The sequence below is a fragment of the Patiria miniata genome, unplaced genomic scaffold (genome assembly GCF_015706575.1).
Source record: "Patiria miniata isolate m_02_andy unplaced genomic scaffold, ASM1570657v1 HiC_scaffold_26, whole genome shotgun sequence".
Lineage (NCBI taxonomy): Eukaryota > Metazoa > Echinodermata > Asteroidea > Valvatida > Asterinidae > Patiria > Patiria miniata.
This window is the reverse complement of record NW_024037065.1, coordinates 9,641,861-9,668,800: the sequence shown is the minus strand read 5'-3', so window position 1 is coordinate 9,668,800 and position 26,940 is coordinate 9,641,861. Positions and strand designations below refer to the sequence as shown.

At 40.4% G+C, this 26,940-nt stretch overlaps 1 protein-coding gene across 2 annotated transcripts; it reads right to left on the bottom strand.

Moving 5' to 3' along the window:
- Positions 1 to 23,548, bottom strand: LOC119734026 (monocarboxylate transporter 12-like). Of its 2 annotated transcripts, none has more exons than XM_038207403.1 (4): positions 23,103 to 23,548; positions 22,322 to 22,465; positions 487 to 1,317; positions 1 to 242 (listed from the first exon to the last, which is right to left on the bottom strand). In XM_038207403.1, the coding sequence occupies exons 1-4, from the start codon at positions 23,314 to 23,316 to the stop codon at positions 133 to 135; spliced, it is 1,299 nt and encodes a 432-aa protein (XP_038063331.1). In that variant the 5' UTR covers positions 23,317 to 23,548; the 3' UTR covers positions 1 to 132. The 2 variants fall into 2 exon arrangements, with proteins under 2 accessions (XP_038063331.1, XP_038063332.1); XM_038207404.1 differs by lacking the exons at positions 1 to 242; positions 487 to 1,317 and adding exons at positions 16,031 to 16,437; positions 20,107 to 20,937.
- Positions 23,549 to 26,940: the final 3,392 nt, after the last annotated feature.

Sequence of the window (26,940 nt, the reverse complement as noted above, 5' to 3'; positions counted from 1 at the left end):
TGCGTGCAACTAATCTTTAATTGATCAAAACACACTTGTTCAATGTACATTATGTCCTTATGCTTCTGTTTCAACTCCGATCGACTCACAGTCAATTATGAAACCCTCCAATGCAAGAAACTCTCCGAGGTTCTACCGTTGAGAATATCTTAGCATCAGCAAAGGCACCAGTGGTACAGCCTGCACGCTGCCTATCAGTAGAAAGGCTGCTGTGTAACTTCCGGTCAAGTCGTAAACCAAACCTTAAAACAGACTAGAAGGTAAAATTGAAATCGGGAAGTTTCGTAGAATGGTTTGACATTGTTGATCTTTTATGCTATTGCATGGTGTGATGCACATTGCCAGTGATGCCACACAAGTAACACCATGAATTAAAGTACTTCCTAATAATTATTACTTGTATGTTGAAACTACATACTAGACTACTCCATGCAGTGAAGAAAGTGGCGTAAGGAAACGACACTCATTTATTAGGCTTATACGTACCAGGCAGAAATCCCAAAGCGACTAATAATAGCGTCACCTTTAGCCCGATCCAGCCAAAAGCACCCGCCAATAGCTCGACACCAAGAACCTGCTTGACGAGAACATCCGTCTGGCAGGACAAGACCCCGTCACTGAACAAAATCAGCACCGCTGACGTCATCATTGCCCAATAAGAAGTCAGCAAAGAGGAGGCAAGGTACGAGACGGAACTCATAACGAGGCAAACGGCAACCAGAGTCCACGAGGACATCACTCCGCGGTCGGTGATCAGTCCCTGACTGATTGTACCAAACAGGTTCGCAATGCCCGCGATGGTCACGAAAGACCCCGCCTCCTCCAAAGTGAACCCGTTGGACTGCGCCTGGGACACGAAATACACAATCCACATGAGGTACGCGTAGGTCGTGCAGCAAGATATGACGGCCACCAACCAGTAGCGCGAATTGAGAAGTAGTCCCACCTCGAAGTTCTTAGAGACGAACTTCCACAGCGAACCACAGTGAGAACGGAGAGTGCTCTCATGTGCTGATGACGAATTAGTGTGTTCGGTCTGGGGGAGCGTTTGGTATGCGTTTGACTGATCGAGCTCAGGCTGCATCGTTGCTACCATAACGGCGCCACTCGCAACAGAATGCATGGTGATGGCTCCCACTAGTAACATGGTTCCTCTCCAGCCGTAGGTGTCTAAGAAAAGCTGGACCAGGGGCGCGAAGACGATCAGTCCCACGGAGTAGCCGGTCCGTGCAATGCCACTTGCTGTGGCGTAGTTCTTGGTAAAACAGCGTCCGACAGCCTCCTTTGCAACGACATTAGATATGCCTTTGGCAGTACCTTCAAAGATATAATATAAAAAGTATACATCAAAGTCAAGTTTTGGCAATGTGTATAGTTTTCCTCATCTGTTGTAAAGACATGGGTCCCCTACTTGATCTACGTTAATTGCCAAAAACTAGAAACTAATATCACACATACACAAATGTCTCATTGTAACCCTGATATATGTACATCAGTATACATAGGTTTTCCTGCACATTTTGAAACTTAATTCATTCCAATTCATAAACGGTTAACTTCAATTTCGTCTCCAGAAGACTGGAACGCGTTTGTCGTTGGTCATTCCAATTGATCAATTTCAACATTTGTCCATTTGATGTCGTCAAATTTCAATGAAATTCGTCTCACCTGATGACCATGTACATAATGTAAGGATTGAATTCGTCTTTGTTCAATCGATTTCAAGAAATGTTCGATCAAATTCATCAGACAATGCGCACGCTGGTATACCATACACAGACGTATTTGGCATGGTGTATTGCAAGACAATAAATTGTAGGTTTAACAACCAATCCAAAGAACAAGAAGAAGAACTGAATGACTGTTTTCGAAGATGTGAAAATATGAATGCAGTTTGCTTTTCATAATAACTAATTATAGGCCTACTTATTTCTTGCGTGAAATGGAAAATATACGCAATTTCATTTGCCTGTGTATACCCTATTTCTTTCAGTTGTTGACGCATAAAATTGTCAACGAACTAAATAAATATTGAAAAAGATTACAATTTTGCATAGTAATTGTTACATGAAAAATGCTTATTTAAGGTTTAAAGACCAACGTTACACGGAGACTAACAGACACAAAAAAAGTAAATATGTAGAAATGAACAGATGAAAACGTAAAAATACGGAAGATGGCCTACAATTATGAGATGAATTTGAATGAAATTTATATAACATTGATTGCAAAATGACGGAATCGATTCATCTATCGCACGTTCAGCAATTGCAGACAACGAAATTGAATTGTCTTTCACGAAAAAAGTATGGCGAAAATGAGCGACCAAAGACGAAATTGAAAATGATGTAAGCAGGATCATGAATTTTCAAGACGAAATTGAGGTCATTACAGAACCGAGCCCAATCTAGCTAATGCATTTTGGTGGTAATTAGCGCCTCTGCGCTCTTATCTGAGATTAAGTAGGTATCCGTTACACTGGGTGGAGCCCAGGACTAACCGACATTATTGCCACTTCAGGAGTGGTTATTATTAGTTACGCAACACAATACGCCGCACACAGACCCTTTACACCCCCGTGGTCAGCATTATGCCCGTGTGAAGCAATTATTAAGATGTTCATCTAAACTTGAAGGTTCAACAGCATGCTAGCTCTGCGTTATATACTTCGTACACAACTGACGACTGGGATTTGATGTATCATTGTCACGTTAGGTATACAATTTCCTTAAAACAAATGGATACAACAAAATTTATAAGCAACATTAAAAAATAATGACACGAAAAGTTCATTTCAGCTGCTGTCGTAGATTCTCTTGTATTTCGCACTGAATCACACACTCAATGCATTTATTGACAACTTCCTATAATGTGATTTATTGAGGTACTGATATGCCAATGAACATTAAAAGTGTGAAATACAAATACTGTACAAAAATGAAAAAGCACGGTACACACATGGGTCTAGTATACCCAATCTAGGTAAAGCAAGCAATCAGTTCAGACCCCGCATGATTAAACTTGTGACAAACTTGCACTGCCGCTGGAACAAACTTTTGCCATGGGGTGCTGGAATAAAGGACGGATAAAATTAATGCGAAAGCGGAGCGCAAAGCCCTTACGTCGTGGCATAATTTGGAATATATATGCTCTGTCGTGCAATCTGGGGGCGATTCCTGTCAACTTTCATTTGACTTTGTTAGCAAAAGTTTTTTGAGATTATGAAGACAATTTATTCATTATTTTGTTTAGAATATACTGTTGCATTGTATCGTTATGCATGACATCGCATGTAAATATTATTGTTGCAAGGCTGCTTTCTTACATTTAGTAAATTCCTTCGTGTATGTTTTGTTTTATACGGCGTGGGGCCACAGGGCCAGGGGCTGCTTTAGTTCTATCTCACCAAACAATGTAGCTCTCGATGTATGCAGTGTTATTTGTTTGTTACAGAAAATGGCAAATATAAAAGACTAAAAGACCAAATGCATCTTTATGTTTATGCTCGGTAGATAGCAAGTTTGGGGCTAGGCAAGGATTTATCGGTCTACTGATATTTTATGAGGAAAAAGTTGCAGAGGATGATAAATAGCTTTTTTATGGCATGGATTTATCGGTCTACTGAGATTTTATGAGAAAAAAACTTGCAGAGGTAAAACATGAATAGCTTTTTTATTATAACGAAACTACACTGGAATTGTAGCATGACTATAGTTTCAATAAAAGCCCGTCCCACTCCTTTTAGGTTGGGGTTGTGTCACGGTGAACCTTGCTATTTGTTAATCTTGAGTACAAAATGCTAGCAACGTCAATGAAACTTTTAAATGAAAAGAAAAACCTTCAGGGGAAAGGTATGAACATTTGCCCCTATTAAAAGATCGAATGAAAAAAATCCTGGCAAGCATAAACAACTTTGCCACCATCGTCATGGCCGAGGTTATTGCTTCTGGGTCAAAGCTTCCATCATGGCGGAAATATCATAGACATGTCATATTTTTGGATACCTTGAGAAGAAATATCGATTCTGCACTGCCTGAAGATTTAGAAAATACCTCCTCTTAATATTTTACAGTGTTGTGCTAGACTTTCGAAGCGCCGCGCTTAGCCGCGGCAAAACTAGAAACGAACAAAACGAAGGAGATATTTGTAGAGCAAGCATAATGTATAGCGTAGCGGCGCAATTTCATCGTCGCGTAGAACACTGCTGGCTGGAACACATTTTTGCCTAGGAGAAGGGGGTGCTGAAGCATATTCCAGCACCCCAATCCAAAAAGTTGGGGGTGCTGCAGCATCCACAGCACCCCCATTCCCGGGGGCTTGAAACTTGACTGTTATTATTCAGAAACTTAGACCATCCTTCCAGAAGAAGCATTAGGCTATGCCCATACGGACGATTATGGAAAACAACATGGTCAGTAAAAACCATTGGCCAGAGTTTTTTTTTTTATGGAAGTCGGCCTAGTGGCCCAAGTGCCATTTCAGAAGCTGTCGTTTTTTTTTTGGCGAAGACTATTGTTTTGTACTGCGGAAAAGAAATTGTATGAATGTTCAATCAACCAACCAAGAGATAATGAACTGACTTGTATGGGTTGTAGTTTTTCGTTGACTGAATTGAGTGGCGATTACTTACAAAAATGAGTACAAAAATTGTTTTGAGTACACCTACTTCTGAATATTCAAAACACTCTGTAAAAAGGATGACATATCACCAAACTATTGGATATTTGTCCAGATTTTATTTGAACATAAACCCTGTTAAGTGTTGCATATTTCCAGAGTGATTCAGGCATCGGATTTCCGTTGAAAAGTAAATTAGAGCTTACTTTGATCATAGCTCAATGCTTTGATTCACCTTCCCACTATAAGGGGAGAAATTCTGTTGACAATTTAAAGCTTATTTTAATCGGCGCTCTTCATAAGGGGCGGATTTAACATGTTGACAATTTAGAGCTTAATTACTTTGATTCGCCCTCTCAACAAAGGGACGGATTTCAAATTAACGTTGAGAGCTGACTTTGATTCGCCCCCTCAATATTAGGGTCGATTTCTGTTGGCAATTTAGAGCACTCTTTGATTCACCCTCTCAATAATAAGGTGCGGATTTCTGTGGACAACTTAGAGGTTAAATTCACCGTCCCAGATAAGGTGGCGGATTTCTGATGACAATTAAACTTAGGAGTAATTACTTTGATTCGCCCTCCAAAAATTAGGGGGCGGATTTTTAAAGTTAGGGGGCCTATATTGATTCGCACTACCAATAAGGGTGCACATTTCTGTTGACAATATAAAGCTCATTTTGACACCCCCCCCCCAAATTTAAAAGTTAAACATATTCAGAAACAAAGTCTTTTACAGACCCATCTTAAAAACAAGAAAAAAAGATTTTATAAATCGTATTGTTTGCCTAACCAGGGTTGTAAATAAAGACATTGTATACTACAGTTGTTGGCAGTTGTTGGAAAAAGTGTTCTGAGTCAATTTCTTTGTTGTTCCAAACAGTCAGAATACACAATAAATTGTCTTTTTGTGTGTGTGATGAAACAGGTTTTAGGGTCATTGCGTTAAAATGTTGATATTCTCTGAACGGATTGAGCAAATTCAGTATTTTTTCATCTAACAATAGCTTATGAAATTGGCTTTCCAGTCATTATTATTTTGGTACTACATACTGTTTTAAATATGAAATTTATTTTTTGGGGTTTGCCTCCACTTTCTTTTTTACTCACCCATTAATAGCATTTCGTTGGCCAGTTAAAGTGTTCAGACGAGCACGCGTAAAGGAATCCCAAGGTTCATATAATTTCACGTCAAAGTCGTCTCGATCTTGATTATATTTTCCTAACCAATGCCAACCATGATCGCTATCCTTGCTCCAAGCATCCAAGAATGCTCCAAGTAAAATTGTTCAGCCACCTGTGGATTAGTAGGTAACACCGACAGTATTTTTCTAAACTGCAATTTAATTCAACTGTGTGTATTATATTTATGGCGTTGCGAAGGAGCGCATGCATGGCTGTTGTACTGTATTAAAATTGACTGAGCGTTTTCATGCGTATATCAATTACTCATCTGCATGACTGTAAGCCACTATTTAAATGTAATAATTGTTGGTTGTAATGCAACCCAGACTACATGTGACTATGATACTTTAAAAACATAATTATGATTTTAATTTTCTCCATGCATCGGTTTCAAATGGGTCCCTTCAGCAATACCATTTTCATTCTATTTCACAGTCGTCATTTTAAATTAAATACACATAAATTTTGAAATTGTGTGAACTGATATACGTGCGGAGAGTAAACTGCACGATCATTATTATTTTTTCGGTGGTCTGGTCACAACATATTTTACTATTATGATAAGTTGATTATATTACTCTTAATTTACTACAGACATCATCATTGTGCCCAAAACGCAATATAGCCTAACAGAATGTTCACTGTATGGTATCCTACTTAATTGTTATCCTACTTAATTGTTATCCAACTTCATTCGCATCTAGAAACAAGGATGTTCCATCCTTTGATCAACTCAAAATCAAATATTTTACGTCTCCACAGCTCCTTTCGGAGGATTAGTGAGCAGGCGCTTTGGGGCTGGTTACGTCATGATGACGTGTGGCGCGATGATGAGTGCAGCGGCCATTGCCGGATCGTTCGTCGAGAACTCTCTGCAACTGGCGTTGTTGTACACGTTACTGGCAGGTTGTATTCAAAAACATTGAAAAACAATGATTTCAACTTCATTGAATTTCCACATGAAATGTATCGGTTTTCCCAATTAATTTAACACTCGTAGCAAACAGATTCTATCCCAGAGATACTCCAGCTTCTTTCCAGTCATCAATGAGCTTATCAATCTAATCAGTTAATTAAAATGTTAAATAATATTTCCATCGAATTTGTTTAAAGGGAATATACATCATTTGCTTTTACTGTTATTTTTCAGAAATGGATGGAATTAAGGGGTTGCAAATATATAGCAAATATAGTTACTTTTTTGAGGTTTTGGGTTCGAAAATGCTATAAAAACCAAGAAAAACAATCATTTTCCTGTAGTCTGGTTCCCTGACTCCATATAAGAAGAAACAGAGCAGTTTACATATATTGGGTAATTGTAAGGTCAGGGAACAAGTCTAGCTGGCTCGTACCCGTTCATAGGTTTGTAATCGATTGCAAACAAGTGCGATGGTCAATTGGGGCCAGTATTTGAAAAAAAACCCAGTTTTTTCCAACGCTGATCGGCCGATCAGCGTTGGAAATTGATATAAAAATACCACTTTTCTTGAAAATGAAAGTATACCAGGTGCCATGATTTTACAGGATGCTTTACACTGTCATTCACTATTAGTCCAGCAAGGTATTTCAAAATGATTTGGTAGTTTTATTTTTTGATGTTTGCAAATGCTGTATTTTCCCTTCAATATAGGTTTTCACGGCTAATTTCCTAAAATGTTCAATCACTTCTAATAATCGGTCAATCATTTTCGTCTGAAATTGAGACTCGCTCTGAACACGCGTTTAATTTTCGTTTTTCGTCTTGAAAATTCATGATCCTGCATACCCCATTTTCAATTTCGTCTTTGGTCGCTCATTTTTGCCATACTTTTTCGTGAAAGACAATTAAATTTCGTCGTCTGCAATTGCTGAACGTGCGATAGATGAATCGGTTCTGTCATTTTGCAATCAATGTTATATAAATTTCATTCAAACTCACCTCATAATTGTAGGCCATCTTCCATATTTTTTACGTTTTCATCTGTTCATTTCTACATATTTACTTTATTTTTGTGTCTGTTTAGTCTCCTTGTGTAACGTAGGTCTTTAAACCTTCAATAAGCATTTGTCATGTAACAATTATTATGCAAAATTATAATCTTTTTCAATATTTATTTAGTTCTTTGACAATTTTAAGCGTCAACAACTGAAAGAAATAGGGTATACACAGTCAAATAAAATTGCGTATTTACCATTTTATGCAAGAAATAAGTAGGCCTGTAATTATTTATTATGAAAAGCAAACTGCATTCATATTTTCACATCTTTGAAAACAGTCATTCAGTTCTTCTTCTTGTTCTTTGGATTGGTTGTTAAACCTACAATTTATTGTCTTGCAATACACCATGCCAAATACGTCTGTGTATGGTATACCAGCGTGCGCATTGTCTGATGAATTTGATCGAACAGTTCTTGAAATCGATTGAACAAAGACGAATTCTATCCTTACATTATGTGCATGGTCATCAGGTGAGACGAATTCCATTGAAATTTGTCGACATCGAATGGATAAATGTTCAAATTGATCAATTGGAATGACCAACGACAAACGCGTTCCAGTCTTCTGGAGACGAAATTGAAGTTAACCGTTTATGAATTGGAATGAATTAAGTTTCAACATGTGCAGGAAAACCTATGTATAAAGCAATGTATATATCGGGGTTACAATGAGACATTAATATATGTGAGATATTAGTTTCTAGTTTTTGGCAATGTAGATCAAATAGGGGACCCATGTCTACACAACAGATGATGAAAACTATACACATTGCCAAAATTTGTCTTTGATGTATACTGTTTATATTATATCTTTGAAGGTACTGCAACAGGTATATCAAGTGTCGTTGCAAAGGAGGCTGTCGGACGCTGTTTTACCAAGAACTACGCCACAGCCAATGGCATCGCACGGACCGGCTACTCCGTGGGACTGATCGTCTTCGCGCCCCTGGTCCAGCTTTTCTTAAACACCTACGGCTGGAGAGGAACCATGTTACTAGTGGGAGCCATCACCATGCATTTTGTTGCGAGTGGCGCCGTTATGGTAGCAACGAGGCAGCCTGAGCTGGATCAGTCAAACGCATACCAAACGCTCCCCCAGACCGAACGCACCAATTCGTCATCAGCACATGAGAGCACTCTCCGTTCTCACCGTAGTTCGTTGAGGAAGTTCGTCTCTAAGAACTTCGAGGCGGGACTACTTCTCAATGCGCGCTTCTGGTTGGTGGCCGTCATATCTTGCTGCACGATCTACGCGTACCTCATGTGGATTGTGTATTTCGTGTCCCAGGCGCAGTCCAACGGGTTCACTTTGGAGGAGGCGGGGTCTTTCGTGACCATCGCGGGCATTGCGAACCTGTTTGGTAAAATCAGTCAGGGACTGATCACCGACCGCGGAGTGATGTCCTCGTGGACTCTGGTTGCCGTTTGCATCGTTATGAGTTCCGTCTCGTACCTTGCCTCCTCTTTGCTGACTTCTTATTGGCCAATGATGACGTCAGCGGTGCTGATTTTGTTCAGTGACGGGGTCTTGTCCTGCCAGACGGATGTTCTCGTCAAGCAGGTTCTTGGTGTCGAGCTATTGGCGGGTGCTTTTGGCTGGATCGCGCTAAAGGTGACGTTATTATTAGTCGCTTTGGGATTTCTGCCTGGTACGTATAAGCCTTATAAATGAATGTCGTTTCCTTACGCCACTTTCTTCACTGCATGGAGTAGTCTAGTATGTAGTTTCAACATACAAGTAATAATTATTAGGAAGTACTTTAATTCATGGTGTTACTTGTGTGGCATCACTGGCAATGTGCATCACACCATGCAATAGCATAAAAGATCAACAATGTCAAACCATTCTACGAGACTTCGCGATTTCAATTTTACCTTATGTCTCTGTTTTAAGGTTTGGTTTACGACTTGACCGGAAGTTACACAGCAGCCTTTCTACTGATAGGCAGCGTGCAGGCTGTACCACTGGTGCCTTTGCTGATGCTAAGATATTCTCAACGGTAGAACCTCTGAGAGTTTTTTTTGCATTGGAGGGTTTCATAATTGACTGCGAGTCGATCGGAGTTGAAACAGAAGCATAAGGACATAATGTACATTGAACAAGTGTGTTTTGATCAATTAAAGATTAGTTGCACACAATCCTGGCTTTATGCCTTTTCCTGGCTTTATGCCTTTTGGTCTGTGTCTGGTGTTGTTGCGATTTCTATGGGTGTGGCAATCTTGCCATACCTCGTGTGAACAACATTCATCCGATTATGATAATGCAGCATGGCAGTGGCGCACCCAGGATATGGCTTTGTGGGGGGGGGGGGGGCTCACAATTTTTTTTTTTTACATTTTTTATAAGTAAAATTTTTGTCAAAAAATTCTGCCCACAATTTTTGGCCGCTGAAAAAAAATGGGGTTTTGTTTTGGGGGCGGACTATTTTGACGTTGGTGGCGCCACTTACATCCCTATTATACTACTCGAAAATAGGCCACATTATCACCAAGGTCCAATCGTGGGCAACCTCGTCCCCAGGGTGTCGAGCAGTACGCGCCCACCACTACCTGCTCTCTCACCCTGGTATTGGATCATTTGCATGTGCAAGATTTTTGAACACGTATGCAAATGAGGAATAGTCTGGCGCCTACTTGGGGGCGGGGGACGGGGCCCTCACTCTTTCCGAAGCCATCGCCCCAAAATGGGACACTGTTTTTTTGAAAATCCTGTATGCACAAAATTCATTCAAACGAAGATCCACAATTACGAGGGAAACATCTGCAGCCAGACGCCTAGCCAGCTGTCACCTTCACAGCCTTTAAATCATACTAATTATCTATTTGGTTATTAGTTTTAATTAGCTCGATGTAGACATACATGCATCAACATCACGGGGGAAAACATAACTAGAGGTTCGCGTTTGTTGTTACAAACGCAGAGTGGTCGGGTAGACAACTATTTTATGAAACAATGTCCAGTTAACGGGAACATGTAATAGGATTTATATGACTTAAATACATTTAAAACAGCTTTCTTGCCATGTAACTATGAAGTTTCCACCTCCTTTGTAGCAGTAAAAGAGAGAAATTTCAACATTTTAAATTTTCAAAGTTTTATGCTAATGACAGTTTCCATATTCATGAGTCAAAGCGTGATGTCATTCAAGGCAGAACCGTAGTGTCTCCATAGCTTTGTGTATACAAATATATATCAAAGTTTTCTTAATTTTCTTGGAGTAAATTCCACTTTTTATTGTTTATCATGTAAAACAGCTTATTTGGACAATCGAAGTGGCAAATATTTCTTCAAAAAATTTTTGTGTGCGTAATTTTGAAGGACTAATTTTTGTACTGTTCATAAGGCCAAAAAAAAAAATTCTCCGGTTTCTGGTATGCGCGCGCGTCGCTGTAGCCATGCGCGTCGGCAAAATGAAAAAGTTTTTTTTTCAATACAAGATGATGTTTCAAAACCGCCAAACTCACTGGTTTGACTGGAATTCTGCTGCTGCACAATCTTAACGTGTTTTTAGATGGGGTTATGATCGAGAATAAGATTTATGTGGCCTCTCTGGACTCCCATATATTTGCACAAAGTTTAGTCGGGCACCATTTGCAGTCATCAGCCGACATTTGAAACCAAGAAAAAAAAAAAAAAACAGGTAAAAAAAAAAAAAAAAGCCGCGTCGCCGCACCACTTTTGGGGCAAGCTCCATACCAGAAACCGGAGACTTTTTTGTGTGGCCTAACGCACCTTTGGCAAGGAGTACCTTGTGTGACAAAAGCAAAATAGCGCCCTCTTATATATTGATAAAAGGATTTACTAATAATTTAAAAACTACCACTTTCTTGTCACTTCCAATGAAAACAAGCATTAAGATCTTGTGTGTAGTGTTGCAACACATAGTAATGTGCATGAAAACAAGATGAGCTAAATTTCCACTGCATGTTTCCTTTAAGTTATGAATATTTTTATGTAAGAATACCTGCTCTCTCACCCTGGTATTGGATCATTTGCATGTGCAAGATTTTTGAACACGTATGCAAATGAATGCAAATGAGGAATAGTCTGGCGCCTACACGTGCGTTACATTAGCGTTTGTTTTTGTATGCGGTGTCTGGGGTTTAAAACAACATCAATTCGTCGCACCGTAAGTCATGAAAACACATTTTTCTTTTAAAGTTAAAATGTTACCATCTGGCCTGTCAATTTGCAGTATTACATTTCAGGTTAATAAAAGCAAACTTGAAAGGAAAGGAGTATTTTTGATAAGGCGTGGATGTCTTAATAACAATGGTCGTGAAAATACGTAATGCACATTGGAAATAACAACACCAACTTCACGGTAAAAATCCATTACTAGCAAATTGCGGTATCGAATCAGGATACAGGGAGAAGGTTTCCTATCCAGGGCTTACTATTGGAAACGAGGTTGGAAATAAAGTAAGCGCTGGGGACGAGGTTGAATAGTGGGACTAAAAAAAAAATAATACAAATAGAAAAAAATTAAAAATTGACAACTTTTTTTGGGGGGGGGGCTCATCCCCCCGAACCCCCCCCCCGCCCCTTGGGTGCGACACTCCAACCTTCAAGGACTCCCCCTCCAACCTTCAAGGACTGGAATGCATTATCATCACTTGCAATCTCATCCTCATCATTGAATGTATTGTATTGTTAATCTGGCCTTAGCAAGTACAGTACTAACTTAAACAGTAGGCCCTATATAATTTCGTCCAGAAGATCCTATTGCTGCCAAGCGCATCGCACGTTTGCGCGACGGTGCAGGCGACGCCTTTGTCTGCCGATGCAACCATATATGAAAACACACCATGCCCATCACAAATCATTCATCTATATATCCCGGTGGTAGATCATCATCGATAGATTACTAGAATGTTGAGTGTTTCCGTAAGTTTGCCTGTATTTGTTTTGAAAAAAGTGATAAATTATCACGGTAACGCGGTATCGAGGAATGGATTTTCTTTGAATTCCGGATTTCTGCGATAAATTATCACGGTAACGCGGTATCGCGGAAGGCAATTCAAGCTTCCGTACTCTGGCTCTTACAGTGAGAGTTGTTTGTGTGTGCATCCGGCCGTGACGTGACTCCGGCACGTTTTTGACCAGAGGTTTCCAAGATATTTCAATGTAATTCGACAATAGGTGGTTAGTATTTCCTGATATTCGCTATTGAGGCTGCATGTATTGATACACATGTCACTGAATAGGCCTGCAACTAGCGCTCAGTAGGCCTAGGCCTAGCCCCATAAATGTGGCCAATTTACTGGACTACCTCCGTAAACATAGGCCACAATTCCACATGTACAAAAACGTGTCAAACTTTGTCAAATTTTGATTTTCACATTTAGGCTTAGTTTGTACCTTTTTTGCTTTACAAGCATACGCACCCTCTTTATAGGCTAATCAGAAAGTGCTGCCTTTTTCAGATGTCTATTTTTTGTGAAATTTCCAGATTCATTTGCACACGTTTGCGTATCAAAATTTCAACATGAAATTTCACAAAAATTGGACAAAAAAAAACATTGCACTCGTTTTCGTCCCAGAGTATTTGATTTCGTCTCGTCTGCGTCAAACCTTGTAATTCAGAAATCAAATTAGGCTAATTGATTTACATGAGACGAATTCGATTGAATGGTAAATGACTAAATTGGTTATTATTATTTGCTAATTCGTTCGCACGAATTGCTAATTCGTTCGCACGAATTGCTAACTCGTTTGCACGAATTGCTAATTCGTTTGCACGAATTGCTAATTCGTTTGCACGAATTGCTAATTCGTTTGCACGAATTGCTAATTCGTTCCCACGAATTACCAACTCGTTCCCACGAATTACTATGCGTTTCCGGATCCACGAGTCAGCAATTCGTTCCCACGAATTGAAAATCGTGGGAACAAGATAGCAACTCGTGCGAACGATTTAGCAATTCATGCGAACGAATTAGCAATTCGTGGGAACGAATTAGTAATTCGTGCGAACGAAATAGTAATTCGTGGGAACGAGTTAGCAACTCGTGGGAACGAATTTGCAAATTACAAAAAACATTTCCACCCTGTCCCTTTCCGGGCTTCGTACGATCATTATTATTTCATCGGTGAATCAATATTCTTTTATAATGTTGCTGAATCAATAGAGTTTGGTCACAACTTAATTTAATATGATGACAATTTGATTATAGCACTTTCCAATGTACTACAGACTTTATTAGTGTGCCCAAAACGTACATAGCCAAACAGAATTTTCACTGTGTCCTATACCTGTTTGTTTGTTTGTTTGTTTTTGTTTTTTTGCCTCTCGATGTTTTGTTGATGATGTTCCATCCTTTGATCAACTCTCAAAATATTTTCCTCTCCACTGCTCCTTTCGCAGGACCTTCAGTAGTCCCCTGATAATTTAACTGACCAATGGCATTCAGAAATAAAATAAGGGTGTGACGCACTTTTCCTTATATTTATATTATGTACAATTTATTTATATTTCAACGTTTCAACGCAAAGGTTTGGTCTCTTCTTCAAAATCCCCAAAATAATTATCGACAATTTATACAATCATTAATACTCGATGCGTCCGTCCCGGTGTATCTTGATCTTGGGATCTTGGGGTATGATCAGTAGCGCCTGTGATGGTCCGTAACTTGTCCGCCGCTGCGGTCCGGCCCTGTCGCTTCTGGTCCTCTGGTCAAAGGTTGCACTATTCTCAACCCCCAAAAGCTCTGAAATTACAATCCAAATTATACTCCTACTAGGTGGATTCTAGCCAACAAATAGTTTACAATGATAACATTTCCCAATGTCTCAATAACCACAACTGTTATAAATCAGCACTAATCACATGAATATTGTCTTTGCAGATCCACACAATCTTTTTTCATCCGATAATTACATTTTCCTTTTAGTTTACTGATATGAACAACACAAATATTTGATTATTAAACCTCAGCAAAGTATTTCAAATTGTCCTTCTTTCTACATACAAATGTGCCAAATATCCATTTTAAGGTTTGTAAAATAAACAAATAATGCAATAAACTTCAGGAATGTGGGTGATTCCTAGCTTGTTCAAGGTTTCAGCGGCTTGGCTCTTACTAGCTCAAGCTTAAAATATACTAACGCCGTAGGCTGGCTGAGCCCTCTCCTTTGGCTTCTCCGTATCAAAATTTTCTCACAAATTATTTCTCAAAATCATCGAGGCTGGTCTCTGTCCTCTCCTCGGAATCTCATCTCCAAATCTGCCCCATTCCAAACTCGTTTTGCTTATAAACCCCTAGAAAAGCATTTCAGCAATGCTACATACTAAGGCCCAAGAATTCAATAATTTCATTCACTTGGCAAAATGAATATTCAACACTTAAATTTATGCAAAGTACCAATACACTAACCAATGGCAACTCTACTGGAGTTGACTGCCCCATTCTTTGATGGTTCAATAACTAATTCTAGAAATACATGTAGTTAGGTGTGACGGCCCCAAAGAAAATAAATTGGGTTTCTCTAAACCACTTCAGTTTAACCGAACTCAGAAATTGTAGGCCCCTAACAATAAATTAGTGTTTTGTCAGTTTAAAGAGTCATTTCGATTAAAAACCAAATATCACTTTGTGACAACTATCTTAAGACATTTATTGGGATAATTACGAAATTAAATGCAGCGGTCAACTCTGTCGAAGCACGGTATAGTGCGCCCTCATTTGACTTGGGGTCCATAAGGGGCGGGCTTAGCAAGTACTGGTGATTATTTTTCCCCCGTGGTGTTGATGCATGTAGGTCTACATCAAGCTAATTAAACTAGTAACCAAATAGATAATTAGTATGAAGGTAACAGCTGGCTAGGCGTCTGGCTGCAGATGTTTCCCTCGTAATTGTGGATCTTCGTTTGAATGAATTTTGTGCATACAGGATTTTCAAAAAAACAGTGCCCCATTTTGGGGCGATGGCTTCGGAAAGAGTGAGGGCCCCGTCTCCCCCCCCCCCCCCCCCAAGTAGGCGCCAGACTATTCCTCATTTGCATACGTGTTCAAAACTCTTGCACATGCAAATATTCAATACCAGGGTAATAGAGCAGGTAGTGGTGGGCGCGTACTGCTCGGCACCCTAGGACGAGGTTGCCAACGATTGGACCTTGGTGATAATGTGGCCTATTTTCGAGTAGTATAATAGGGGTGTAAGTGGCGCCACCAACGTTTAAATTTTTTGACAAAAATTTTACCTCTAAAAAATTTGAAAAAAAAATTGTGAGGCCCCCTTCCCCCCCCCCCCCCCCAAAGCCATATCCTGGGTGCGCCACTGCCATGCTGCATTATCATACTCGGATGAATGTTGTTCACACGAGGTATGGCAAGATTGCCACACCCATAGAAATCGCAACAACACCAGACACAGACCAAAAGGCATAAAGCCAGGAAAAGGCATAAAGCCAGGATTGCGTGCAACTAATCTATAATTGATCAAAACACACTTATACAATGTACATTATGTCCTTATGCTTCTATTTCAACTCCGATCGACTCAAAGTCAATTATGAAACCCTCCAATGCAAAAACTCTCCGAGGTTCTACCGTTGAGAATATCTTAGCATCAGCAAAGGCACCAGTGGTACAGCCTGCACGCTGCCTATCAGTAGAAAGGCTGCTGTGTAACTTCCGGTCAGGTCGTAAACCAAACCTTAAAACAGAGACAGAAGGTAAAATTGAAATCGCGAAGTCTCGAAGAATGGTTTGACATTGTTGATCTTTTATGCTATTGCATGGTGTGATGCACATTGCCAGTGATGCCACACAAGTAACGCCATGAATTAAAGAACTTCCTAATAATAATTACTTGTATATTGAAACTACATACTAGACTACTCCGTGTAGTGAAGAAAGTGGCGTATTAGGGGCCATTCAGAATTTTCAATGTTTTAAAATTTCGACTTTTTTCCAAATTAATTTGACCCACCCACCCACCCCTAATTTTGATTAATAAAAAACTGAGCATGTACATGCACTTGCATGTACATGTACTTGAACACCATGTACATGTGTGTCTAGTTTAGTGACGGCGTGAAGTTGTCGGTCTTCCTCTTTTGCACTGGTGACCTTCAGTTTTCTTGTTTTTTTTGGGGGGGGGGCGTTGGGGGCGAAAGTCACCCCCCCCCATAAAACCTTGTCGCCCCCCCCCCCAGTCGCGCCCCCCCCCCACTGAGATTTTGAGTTTCTAAAAAAATTATCATTGATCTATATGACGCCCCCCATGAAATGTTCCAGCCCCCCAGCTCCCCCCCCCCCCCCCCCCACTGAAAAATTCCTGGCTACGCCACTGGCCCCGGTTGACCATGCACACCATGGCTCAAACTATAGTGTGATCCGGTACACTCGCTGGCCCCGTCCAGCTGTTGCTTCCCCGTCACTGTAGCGGTCCGCTCCCGCTTCAGTCCGGCCGTCTCTGCGAAGCGATAGCTCGTACCGTGCCCACTCGGTTCAGCTAGAATCTTTGGCATACTTGGTTCCCCCAGTTAGTGTTGTGAGACTCCGACACCGGTGTTGAAACCAAGGAAAAGCCTGACGTTGGAGGAATCCCCACGAAGTTAAATAAACCAGTAAAGTCACTGTGTGAAAGCTCTGTTTCCCGCCAAATTCGTTATCATAGATAATAATGTTGATTCTAATATAAAGTTAATGAACTAATAAGGAATGCAACAATAATTTCAGGAATGAATTGCAGGGCAGCTCCGTCGCACAGCCTTTAACGTTTCACCACTTGAAACTTAGAACTGATAGACACATGGATTACAAGATAAGAGAAGTGTTCAATTGCCTCATTGATGTTCTCCGAAGTCACCGTGTTAAAATTAGAAAAAGTTTTAACTATGGAAGGTTGTGAATCTTTTCTTTCAAAAGTGAGGGAGGAATTATTGCAGTCATATTTATTTTATCGTCAATGTAAAATTGTGTCTTATTTCATTTTGTTCCCGGGTATTTTCTTGTTGTTTCTTTAGTGTGTGTATTTAATGTGAGTGTAGACCTATGTATGTCAACTAGGTTGTTTGTTTTTATGGTTTGCATTTTTCTCTCTGGGGAATGGGATTGCTTTTGTTTCTCGGTTTTGTTTTGTTTTGTTTGTAATAATCTTTTTAGCCCGTTTGTCATTCATTCCCGTTATTGAGTCTGGTTGTTTGTTTTGTTTGTTAGTTTGTTTGTTGGGTTGTAAGAGTATTTATTTATTAGTTCGTTTTTATATTTTTGTATCTGTCTGGCTTGTCCAATGTTTCACTCTATGATTTTTTTGCTGAGTCTTGTCTCATCTCCCCATCTTGTCTCGTCTCGTCATGTCTCGTCTCGTATGATTTGTACAATTTACTTTTCAATAGTACTTTAATTTTTATGAATGGAATTTTAAATCTGTTTTATTGGCAGGGGTTTGGATAAATGTCTGATGACAATTGTTTTTTTTTTACTTTTACATATCCGTGGCAGCCTGTCCAACTTTTAGCTTTTATTTTATATTTTAAGATTTAAAATAAAATAATTGAATCAAATAAATCAAATAAAGGTTCTTCAAGTCTTTATTACGCTGGAGATTTCCCGATCGCAGTACAGAGGCAGCCCGAATAGGCGCGACCTAATCCGGCCAAATTACGATTTGTATACTAGTTTATCTGTAATAATAAAGAATTTTGGCCCCTGCACTTGAGGGTCTGTATTTGTAGAAGTGAAGGGTCCATGTTCCTGAATTTGGATTTCTGAACAAAACATTTGAATGGAATCTATATTGATATGGAGTGGAAGGAATCTGTTTTTTTTTTCAAAATGGCGATGGGGTGATCATCGTTGGAGGGAAAAATCACCTAAAAGTCATAGGTCAACCCCCCCCCCTAAAAAAGATTTCCAAAAAGGTAAAGAGGATTAATTCAGCTTTCATTTGATGTATATTTTGATCACCTGTGAGGGTTCAGAGTATGTTCCCCGATTTGTTTAAATTGGGGTATTTATCTTTTGAAAATTGTCGGTTTGTGTATTATGAATATGATCAAGTGAAATTATTTATGGAGTATTTTGCCCATTTCCCTCAAAATTGCATATTGTAATATTGTACATTTTTATCAATTTGCTAGAATATGTGATACCTCACCAACAAGTATATTTTGACGAAATTCAATCGGAATATTTATCAATTTAAAAAAAAAATTAGTTGTTGTGTTACTTGGTGTCCCTGCCACTGTACGATGGTGTAGCCGTGCGTTATGCACGTGGATTGTTTACTTTCGTTTTGACGGGGACTTTACTGAAAAGAGTCTGGTGACTGTACATAGAAATTTCCTTGAATAAAAGTCGAATCGTTCATTCATGTGCACTTGTTATGCAAAGCAGGGGCAGTGGTTCAAGGATATCTATGTCGACTTGCAGAGAGTGTGCAGGAACGCGACTTGAATGCTTTTATGTGTTCACAATACAACGACGCTGTTTAGTTATTTCACTGTGTGACACAGTGAGAAATGTTGGAATCATAATGGCGTCAGCGATACTTGTTGGGGAGCTCTTGCGTACGACTTTCTGTACTTTGGTACTGTTGTTTCCAGGACAATTGTGTGTACGGTAACCCGACGTACCCAGATTTTTAAAGACGAAATTGCCGACCTCAAACTTGTTAGTGCCATATTTGGCAACTATATGTGCGTTATTAGTTAAATTAAACAAATGAACAGGTTAATTAAACATAGTACCATTGAAGGTACCTAAAAGTTAACATAACAGCATATATAAAAGACCGACAGACGAACATAAAATGTCTGGATAATTTTTTAGGGCGTTAGGCCGGCAAGTTAACACAAACTTGGTGTCAAATAGATCATGGGAGTTACTTTTCTTTGACTTTTCATACAACTTTACATAAACTTTAACTGTATGACCTGCAGTGGCGTAGCCACGGGGGGGGGGGGGGGCGTGGGGGGCGACAGCCCCCCCCCCCCAGTCGCCTCCCCCACTGAGATTTTGAGTTTCTAAAAAAATTATCATTGATCTACATGATGCCCCCCATACAATGTTCCAGCCCCCCCCCCCCCCCCCGCCCCCCCCCCCACTGAAAAATTCCTGGCTACGCCACTGATAGTACATACAGGGGACAAAGTTGGAAAAGAAACACGCATCGCAATATCGGAACGCTTGCGCGTAGTTCAGGCAAGTTAAAAGATCTATCTTCTTTTTTTTTTTTTTTATCTTTTTCCATGGAAATGAATTTCGATTTTCAATTATTTAGCTTGACCCACCCACCCACAATTTGGAAATTTTAAAACATTGAAAATTCTGAATGGCCCCTAAGGAAACGACACTCATTTATTAGGCTTATACGTACCAGGCAGAAATCCCAAAGCGACTAATAATAGCATCACCTTTAGCGCGATCCAGCCAAAAGCACCCGCCAATAGCTCGACACCAAGAACCTGCTTGATGAGAACATCCGTCTGGCAGGACAAGACCCCGTCACTGAACAAAATCAGCACCGCTGACGTCATCATTGGCCAATAAGAAGTCAGCAAAGAGGAGGCTAGGTACGAGACGGAACTCATAACGAGGCAAACGGCAACCAGAGTCCACGAGGACATCACTCCGCGGTCGGTGATCAGTCCCTGACTGATTTTACCAAACAGGTTCGCAATGCCCGCGATGGTCACGAAAGACCCCGCCTCCTCCAAAGTGAACCCGTTGGACTGCGCCTGGGACACGAAATACACAATCCACATGAGGTACGCGTAGATCGTGCAGCAAGATATGACGGCCACCAACCAGTAGCGCGCATTGAGAAGTAGTCCCACCTCGAAGTTCTTAAAGACAAACTTCCTCAGCGAACCACAGTGAGAACGAAGAGTGCTCTCGTGTGCTGATGACGAATTGGTGTGTTCGGTCTGGGGGAGCGTTTGGTATGCGTTTGACTGATCGAGCTCAGGCTGCCTCGTCGCTACCATAACGGCGCCACTCGCAACAGAATGCATGGTGATGGCTCCCACTAGTAACATGGTTCCTCTCCAGCCGTAGGTGTCTAAGAAAACCTGGACCAGGGGCGCGAAGACGATAAGTCCCACGGAGTAGCCGGTCCGTGCGATGCCATTGGCTGTGGCGTAGTTCTTGGTAAAACAGCGTCCGACAGCCTCCTTTGCAACGACATTAGATATACCTATGGCAGTACCTTCAAAGATATAATATAAAAAGTATACATCAAAGACAAGTTTTGGCAATGTGTATAGTTTTCCTCATCTGTTGTGAAGACATGGGTCCCCTATACGTGATCTACGTTAATTGCCAAAAAACTAGAAACTAATATCTCACATATACGAATGTCTCATTGTAACCCCGATATATGTACATTGCTTTATACATAGGTTTTCCTGCACATTTTGAAACTGAATTCATTCCAATTCATAAACGATTAACTTCAATTTCGTCTCCAAAAGACTGGAACGCGTTTGTCGTTGGTCATTCCAATTGATCAATTTCAACATTTGTCCATTCGATGTCAAATTTCAATGGAATTCGTCTCACCTGATGACTATGTACATAATGTAAGGATTGAATTCGTCTTTGTTCAATCGATTTCAAGAAATGTTCGATCAAATTCATCAGACAATACGCACGCTGGTATACCATACACAGACGTATTTGGCATGGTGTATTGCAAGACAATAAATTGTAGGTTTTAACAACCAATCCAAAGAACAAGAAGAGGAACTTGAATGACTGTTTTCGAAGATGTGAAAATATGAATGCAGTTTGCTTTTCATAATAACTAATTATAGGCCTACTTATTTCTTGCATGAAATGATATACGCAATTTTATTTGACAGTGTATACCCTATTTCTTTCAGTTGTTAACGCATAAAATTGTCAACGAACTAAATAAATATTCAGTTGAAAAAGATTATAATTTTGCATGAGAATTGTTACATGAAAAATGCTTATTTAAAGTTTAAAGACCTACGTTACACAAGGAGACTTACAGACACAAAAAAATAAAGTAAATATGTAGAAATGAACAGATGAAAACGTAAAGATACGGAAGATGGACTACAATTATGAGATGAATTTGAATAAAATTGATATAACATTGATTGCAAAATGACGGAATCGATTCATCTATCGCACGTTCAGCAATTGCAGACGACGAAATTGAATTGTCTTTCACGAAAAAGTAAGGCGAAAATGAGCGACCAAAGACGAAATTGAAAATGGGGTATGCAGGATCATGAATTTTCAAGACAAAATACGAAAATTAAACGCGTGTTCAGAGCGATTCTCAATTTCAGACGAAAATGATTGACCGATTTTCAGAAGTGATTGAACATTTTAGGAAATTGGCCGGGAAAACCTATGTTAAACAAATTCGATGGAAATATTATTTAACATTTTAATTAACATTAGATTTATAAGCTCAATGATGACTGGAAAGAAGCTGGAGTATCTCTGCGATAAAATCTGTTTGCTACGAGTGTTAAATTAATCGGGAAAACCGATACATTTCATGTGGAAATTCAATGAAGTTGAAATCGTTGTTTTTCAATGTTTTTGTATACAACCTGCCAGTAACGTGTACAGCAACGCCAGTTGCAGAGAGTTCTCGACGAACGATCCGGCAATGGCCGCTGCACTCATCATCACGCCACACGTCATCATGACGTAACCAGCCCCAAAGCGCCTGCTCACTAATCCTCCGAAAGGAGCTGTGGAGACGTAAAATATTTGATTTTGAGTTGATCAAAGGATGGAACATCCTTGTTTCTAGATGCGAATGAAGTTGGATAACAATTAAGTAAGATAACAATGAAGTAGGATACCATACAGTGAAAATTCTGTTCGGCTATATTGCGTTTTGGGCACAATGATGATGTCTGTAGTAAATTAAGAGTAATATAATCAACTTGTCATCATAGTAAATTATGTTGTGACCAGACCACCGAAGAAATAATAATGATCGTGCAGTTTACTTTCCGCACGTATATCAGTTCACACAATTTCAACATTTATGTGTATTTAATTTTCAAATAATGACTGTGAAATAGAATGAAAATAGTATTGCTGAAGGGACCCATTTGAAAACGATGCATGGAGAAAATTAAAATCATAATTATATTTTGAAAGTATCATATTCACATGTAGTCTGGGTTGCATTACAACCAACAATTATTACATTTAAATAGTGGCTTACAGTCATGCAGATGAGTAATTGATTTACGCATGAAAACGCTCAGTCAATTTTAATACAGTACAACACCCATGCATGCGCTTCTTCGCAACGCCATAAATATAATACACACAGTTGAATTAAATTGCAGTTTAGAAAAATACTGTTAGTGTTACCTACGAATCCACTTGTTGCGGTTGTCAGTGACGCTATCCAGCCGATAATCCACATTTGGGAGGTCAGTTGGATTTGCAAAATCGGCAGCATTATCCCGAGACCTTTTGTAATGCCGATCTCCATGAGGTTTTTGGTCCAGAACGCGAGGACCGCGACCCAGCCGGGCCTTCCACCGTCCGGCCCCTCCAGACTGTTGCTCACCGCCCCGCTCATAGTCCGGGGACTATTTTGGTGAAGGAACAGTTGTGCGCGGTGGTTGACTTTCTTGCTCAAAGGTTTTAGAAGGGGTACCGGGTGGGCATGGACATGATATATACATAACGCATCTCGCAGTTACGTGACACCGCCATCACGTGAATATTATGGAAATAACTTATGAGTGAGATAGTCCTACATCTAAATTGCCATGGGAGATTCAATAAGCGACATGTACGTGTACACCGTATGCAGCTTCAATAAAAAACGAACGCCAGAAAATGCAAACAACCCATTGTCAAATTTCATTGAAGTAATTTGATCCTTGAAACCTTTGCTCTTAAACGTGCCTGTCAAGGCCGGTTGCACACGCACACTGAGCTAGAATAAGTGGCACGTACGTACATTCACACACGTTAGATCTTGGATAATACATAGTCGGTTTTCAAAAACACATTGTTGTTCTAAAAATATATGTCTGAGCCTTTTTTTACTCTAATTCTGCTTCGTACCAAGACAGCCTTTGCTGCTTGGCCAGTGGCGTAACTACTCCCCCCCCCCCCCCCGCGGAAGTCCGTGCCCCCGAGTTCCCCGGGGCCCCGAACCCCAAGCCGTAATTTTTTTTGGCCCACTTTTTTGGGGGACCAATTATTCCCCCCCCCCCGAAAAAAAAAATCGGTTCTGGATCCGCCCTTGATATACATGCAGGTAGGCCTTTATCATGTCAGACAAAAAACGAAGACGGCAAGCCGCAGTTCATTTACTTTCAGTGCCCCCTTGAAAAAAATGTGTGCACCCCCAGGTGCCCCCCAGATGTTTTACCCCAGTTACGCCCCTGACGTTGGCACTCAAAACATCTGCAAACAACCAACATTTCAGCACGGATGTGCGAGTGTCCTTTACACGAACTTTCAGGGTGATCGTAAGGTAATGGCAAAAAAAAACATACCCTGAAAAAAATCTGCTAGATTTAACAAAAATCTGCTAAATCACCTATTATTACCACACGAAATACATTATAAATATTCATACTCAAATGCAAATGTTATAAGGGAGCGTCTCATAAGTCGGGAACGTTCGCGGTCCAATGGAACGTTCCGTAGGAACGCCAGGCGTTCCAACGGGAACGTGCCGTGTTCCCGATGGAACGCGGGTGCGTTCCGCGGCTTGAAGGGAACGCACCGAGCTGCGGTCCAGCTAGAACGGGGAGGGAACACCGTGTTCCCGGCGGAACGCTGCACGGATGGGTATTCGCGCTCGGGTATACGTGAGTACGTCCGTGCAGCAGGACCTGGAGTCAGAGTTTAGTTTCAAACGTGGAATTTGTCTGACAAAAAGCACATCGTCAATAGTAAGCTCTGCTTTTATCTTTTTCTATTTTTATTTCGTAAAAGTATCGCATAGTACCATGACAAAACATACAGGCCCTCTTGTTCATTTTATCAGCGGGGCTGTTTTCGAGAAGAAGGCTATATTGTTTGGAAATGATTTGTTTGTAATTCCAAATCCTTCACTCTTTCTACGCTGTTTTGTCGGGTGATTTTAGTAAACCTATTACGTACTAGTGTCAAAGACACTTTTTGTTCTTGCATGCATACTACAAACATGCGCCCTGTATCAATTATAAACGTGAATACACAATCACCGTAGCGATGTAAAAGTTCAGGGTGAAATTTCACCAGAGAACTTCACATCTTCCGTACCAACAGCCACTGTGTTTCGTAATCGATTATATTTAACAGAAATTCACTTAACATATTTCGAAATCCCCATACCCCTTCTCTATCTTCGATATTTGGGGGGAGATTTCCCTTAATCTAGTACGCATTATCAAAGTATTATTAAACAAAATATTGTTCTTTCACAAGTATACTTTGACGTGAATACACACATTCACCACAGCGTAGCGATTGCAAGTGATGTGAGGTTCGGGGCTACCGACGTTTCGCCACAGAAACGATATTTACATCATCAGATTTACCAAGATTCCATCCGCATTAACAATCACTCGTACCTTGTGGTGAACAATTTACCCAAACCATCACAGAAATTTCATAATCACGTCCAAATATTATATATAAATCCTCAAAAACAGGCTAAACCTACCGTTCAGTGACGCACGGTTTTCCGGAGATCGCGACGCCATTTTTCCGGACGCAATATGGGCAAATATTCGAAACTGGGCCATCGTATACGCGCTATGCTAGGAACGCTCTGCTGGAACGCGCAATAGAACGCGTGTTCCCGACCGTTCCGCTGGACCGTTCTCGCAAAGGGATTTTGCCGTTCCAACGGAACGGTCCCGTGTTCCCAATGGAACGCCGGAGCGTTCTAGTTCGGGAACACGCCGTTCCAATGAGAACGTTCCGAGCGTTCCAACTTATGAGACGCTCCTTACAATTTCCTTAACCAAAACAAGAATCATAAAATTTCCTTCAAAAAAAATTAAATTTGATTTTTTTTAAATTTACACGTGTCTAGCCTGCCTTGCAATGGTCTAAATTACTTTACTGTTACTAATACACTTCAGGGAACCTTAAATTGAAGCTGTTTTTCAACATTAATCAGCTATATTTTTTTCAACTCTGCCATATTTTTCTGTCAGATCATCAATTTTACAGAAAATCTGCGAGAAATCCGCTGAAATAATCATTCTGCTAAATTTTCTGTCAAAGTCGTTTTTTTTTCTCGGAAAATTCTGTCAAATTTAGCCGAAATTCGCTCACCCTGCGAACTTTCGTCCCCCAATAAAAACATGACCTTGCTAAGCCTCTGGCTCTTACAGTGAGTTTTTTGTGTGTGCATCCGGCCGTGACGTGACTCCAGCACGTTTTTGACAAGAGGTTTCCAAGATATTTCAATGGAATTCGAAAATAGGTGGTTAGTATTTCCTGATATTCGCTATTGAGGCTGCATGTATTGATACACATGTCGCTGAATAGGCCTGCAACTAGCGCTCAGTAGGCCTAGGGCTAGCCCCATAAATGTGGCCAATTTACTGGACTACCTCCGTAAACATAGGCCACATTTCCACATGTACAAAAACGTGTCAAACTTTGTCAAATTGTGATTTTCACATTTAGGCTTAGTTTGTACGGTTTTTTTGGCTTTAGAAGCATACTCACCCTCTTTATAGGCTAATCAGAAAGTGCTGCCTTTTTAAGATTGGACACCTGAAAAACGCAGCACTTTCTGATTAGCCTATGAAGAGGGTGAGTATGCTTCTAAAGCAAAAAACCCTACAAACTAAGCCTAAATGTGAAAATCAAAATTTGACAAAGTTCGACACGTTTTTGTATATGTGGAAATGTGGCCTATGTTTACGGAGGTAGTCCAGTAAATTGGCCACATTTATGGGGCTAGCTTAGGCCCTACTCCGCGCGGACTCGAGTATACCATTCAGTTCACAGCAAACTAGAAATAAGACGAGACCATCTCAGAATCTCCTGAATGCCCACGCCCACCCCTTACCCGTTCTTAAACTTTGGAGTGAGAGCATCGAAATTCACGCGCCCTGTTCCAATACCAAAATCTTCGGACTATGAGCGGGGCGGTTAGCAACAGTTTGGAGGGACCGGACGGCGGAAGGCTCGGCAGGGTCGCGGTCCTCGCGCTCTGGACCAAAAACCTCATGGAGATCGG

Bases quoted from the DNA above. Each gene is read 5' to 3' on its own strand.
- LOC119734026 (XM_038207403.1), bottom strand. From the start codon at position 23,316: ATGAGCGGGGCGGTGAGCAACAGTCTGGAGGGGCCGGACGGTGGAAGG. The intron at 22,466-23,102 runs GTAACACTAACA...ACGTCTCCACAG, and splicing joins CGCAACAAGTGGATTCGTAG to CTCCTTTCGGAGGATTAGTG. The intron at 243-486 runs GTACGTATAAGC...GTCTGTTTTAAG, and splicing joins CGCTTTGGGATTTCTGCCTG to GTTTGGTTTACGACTTGACC.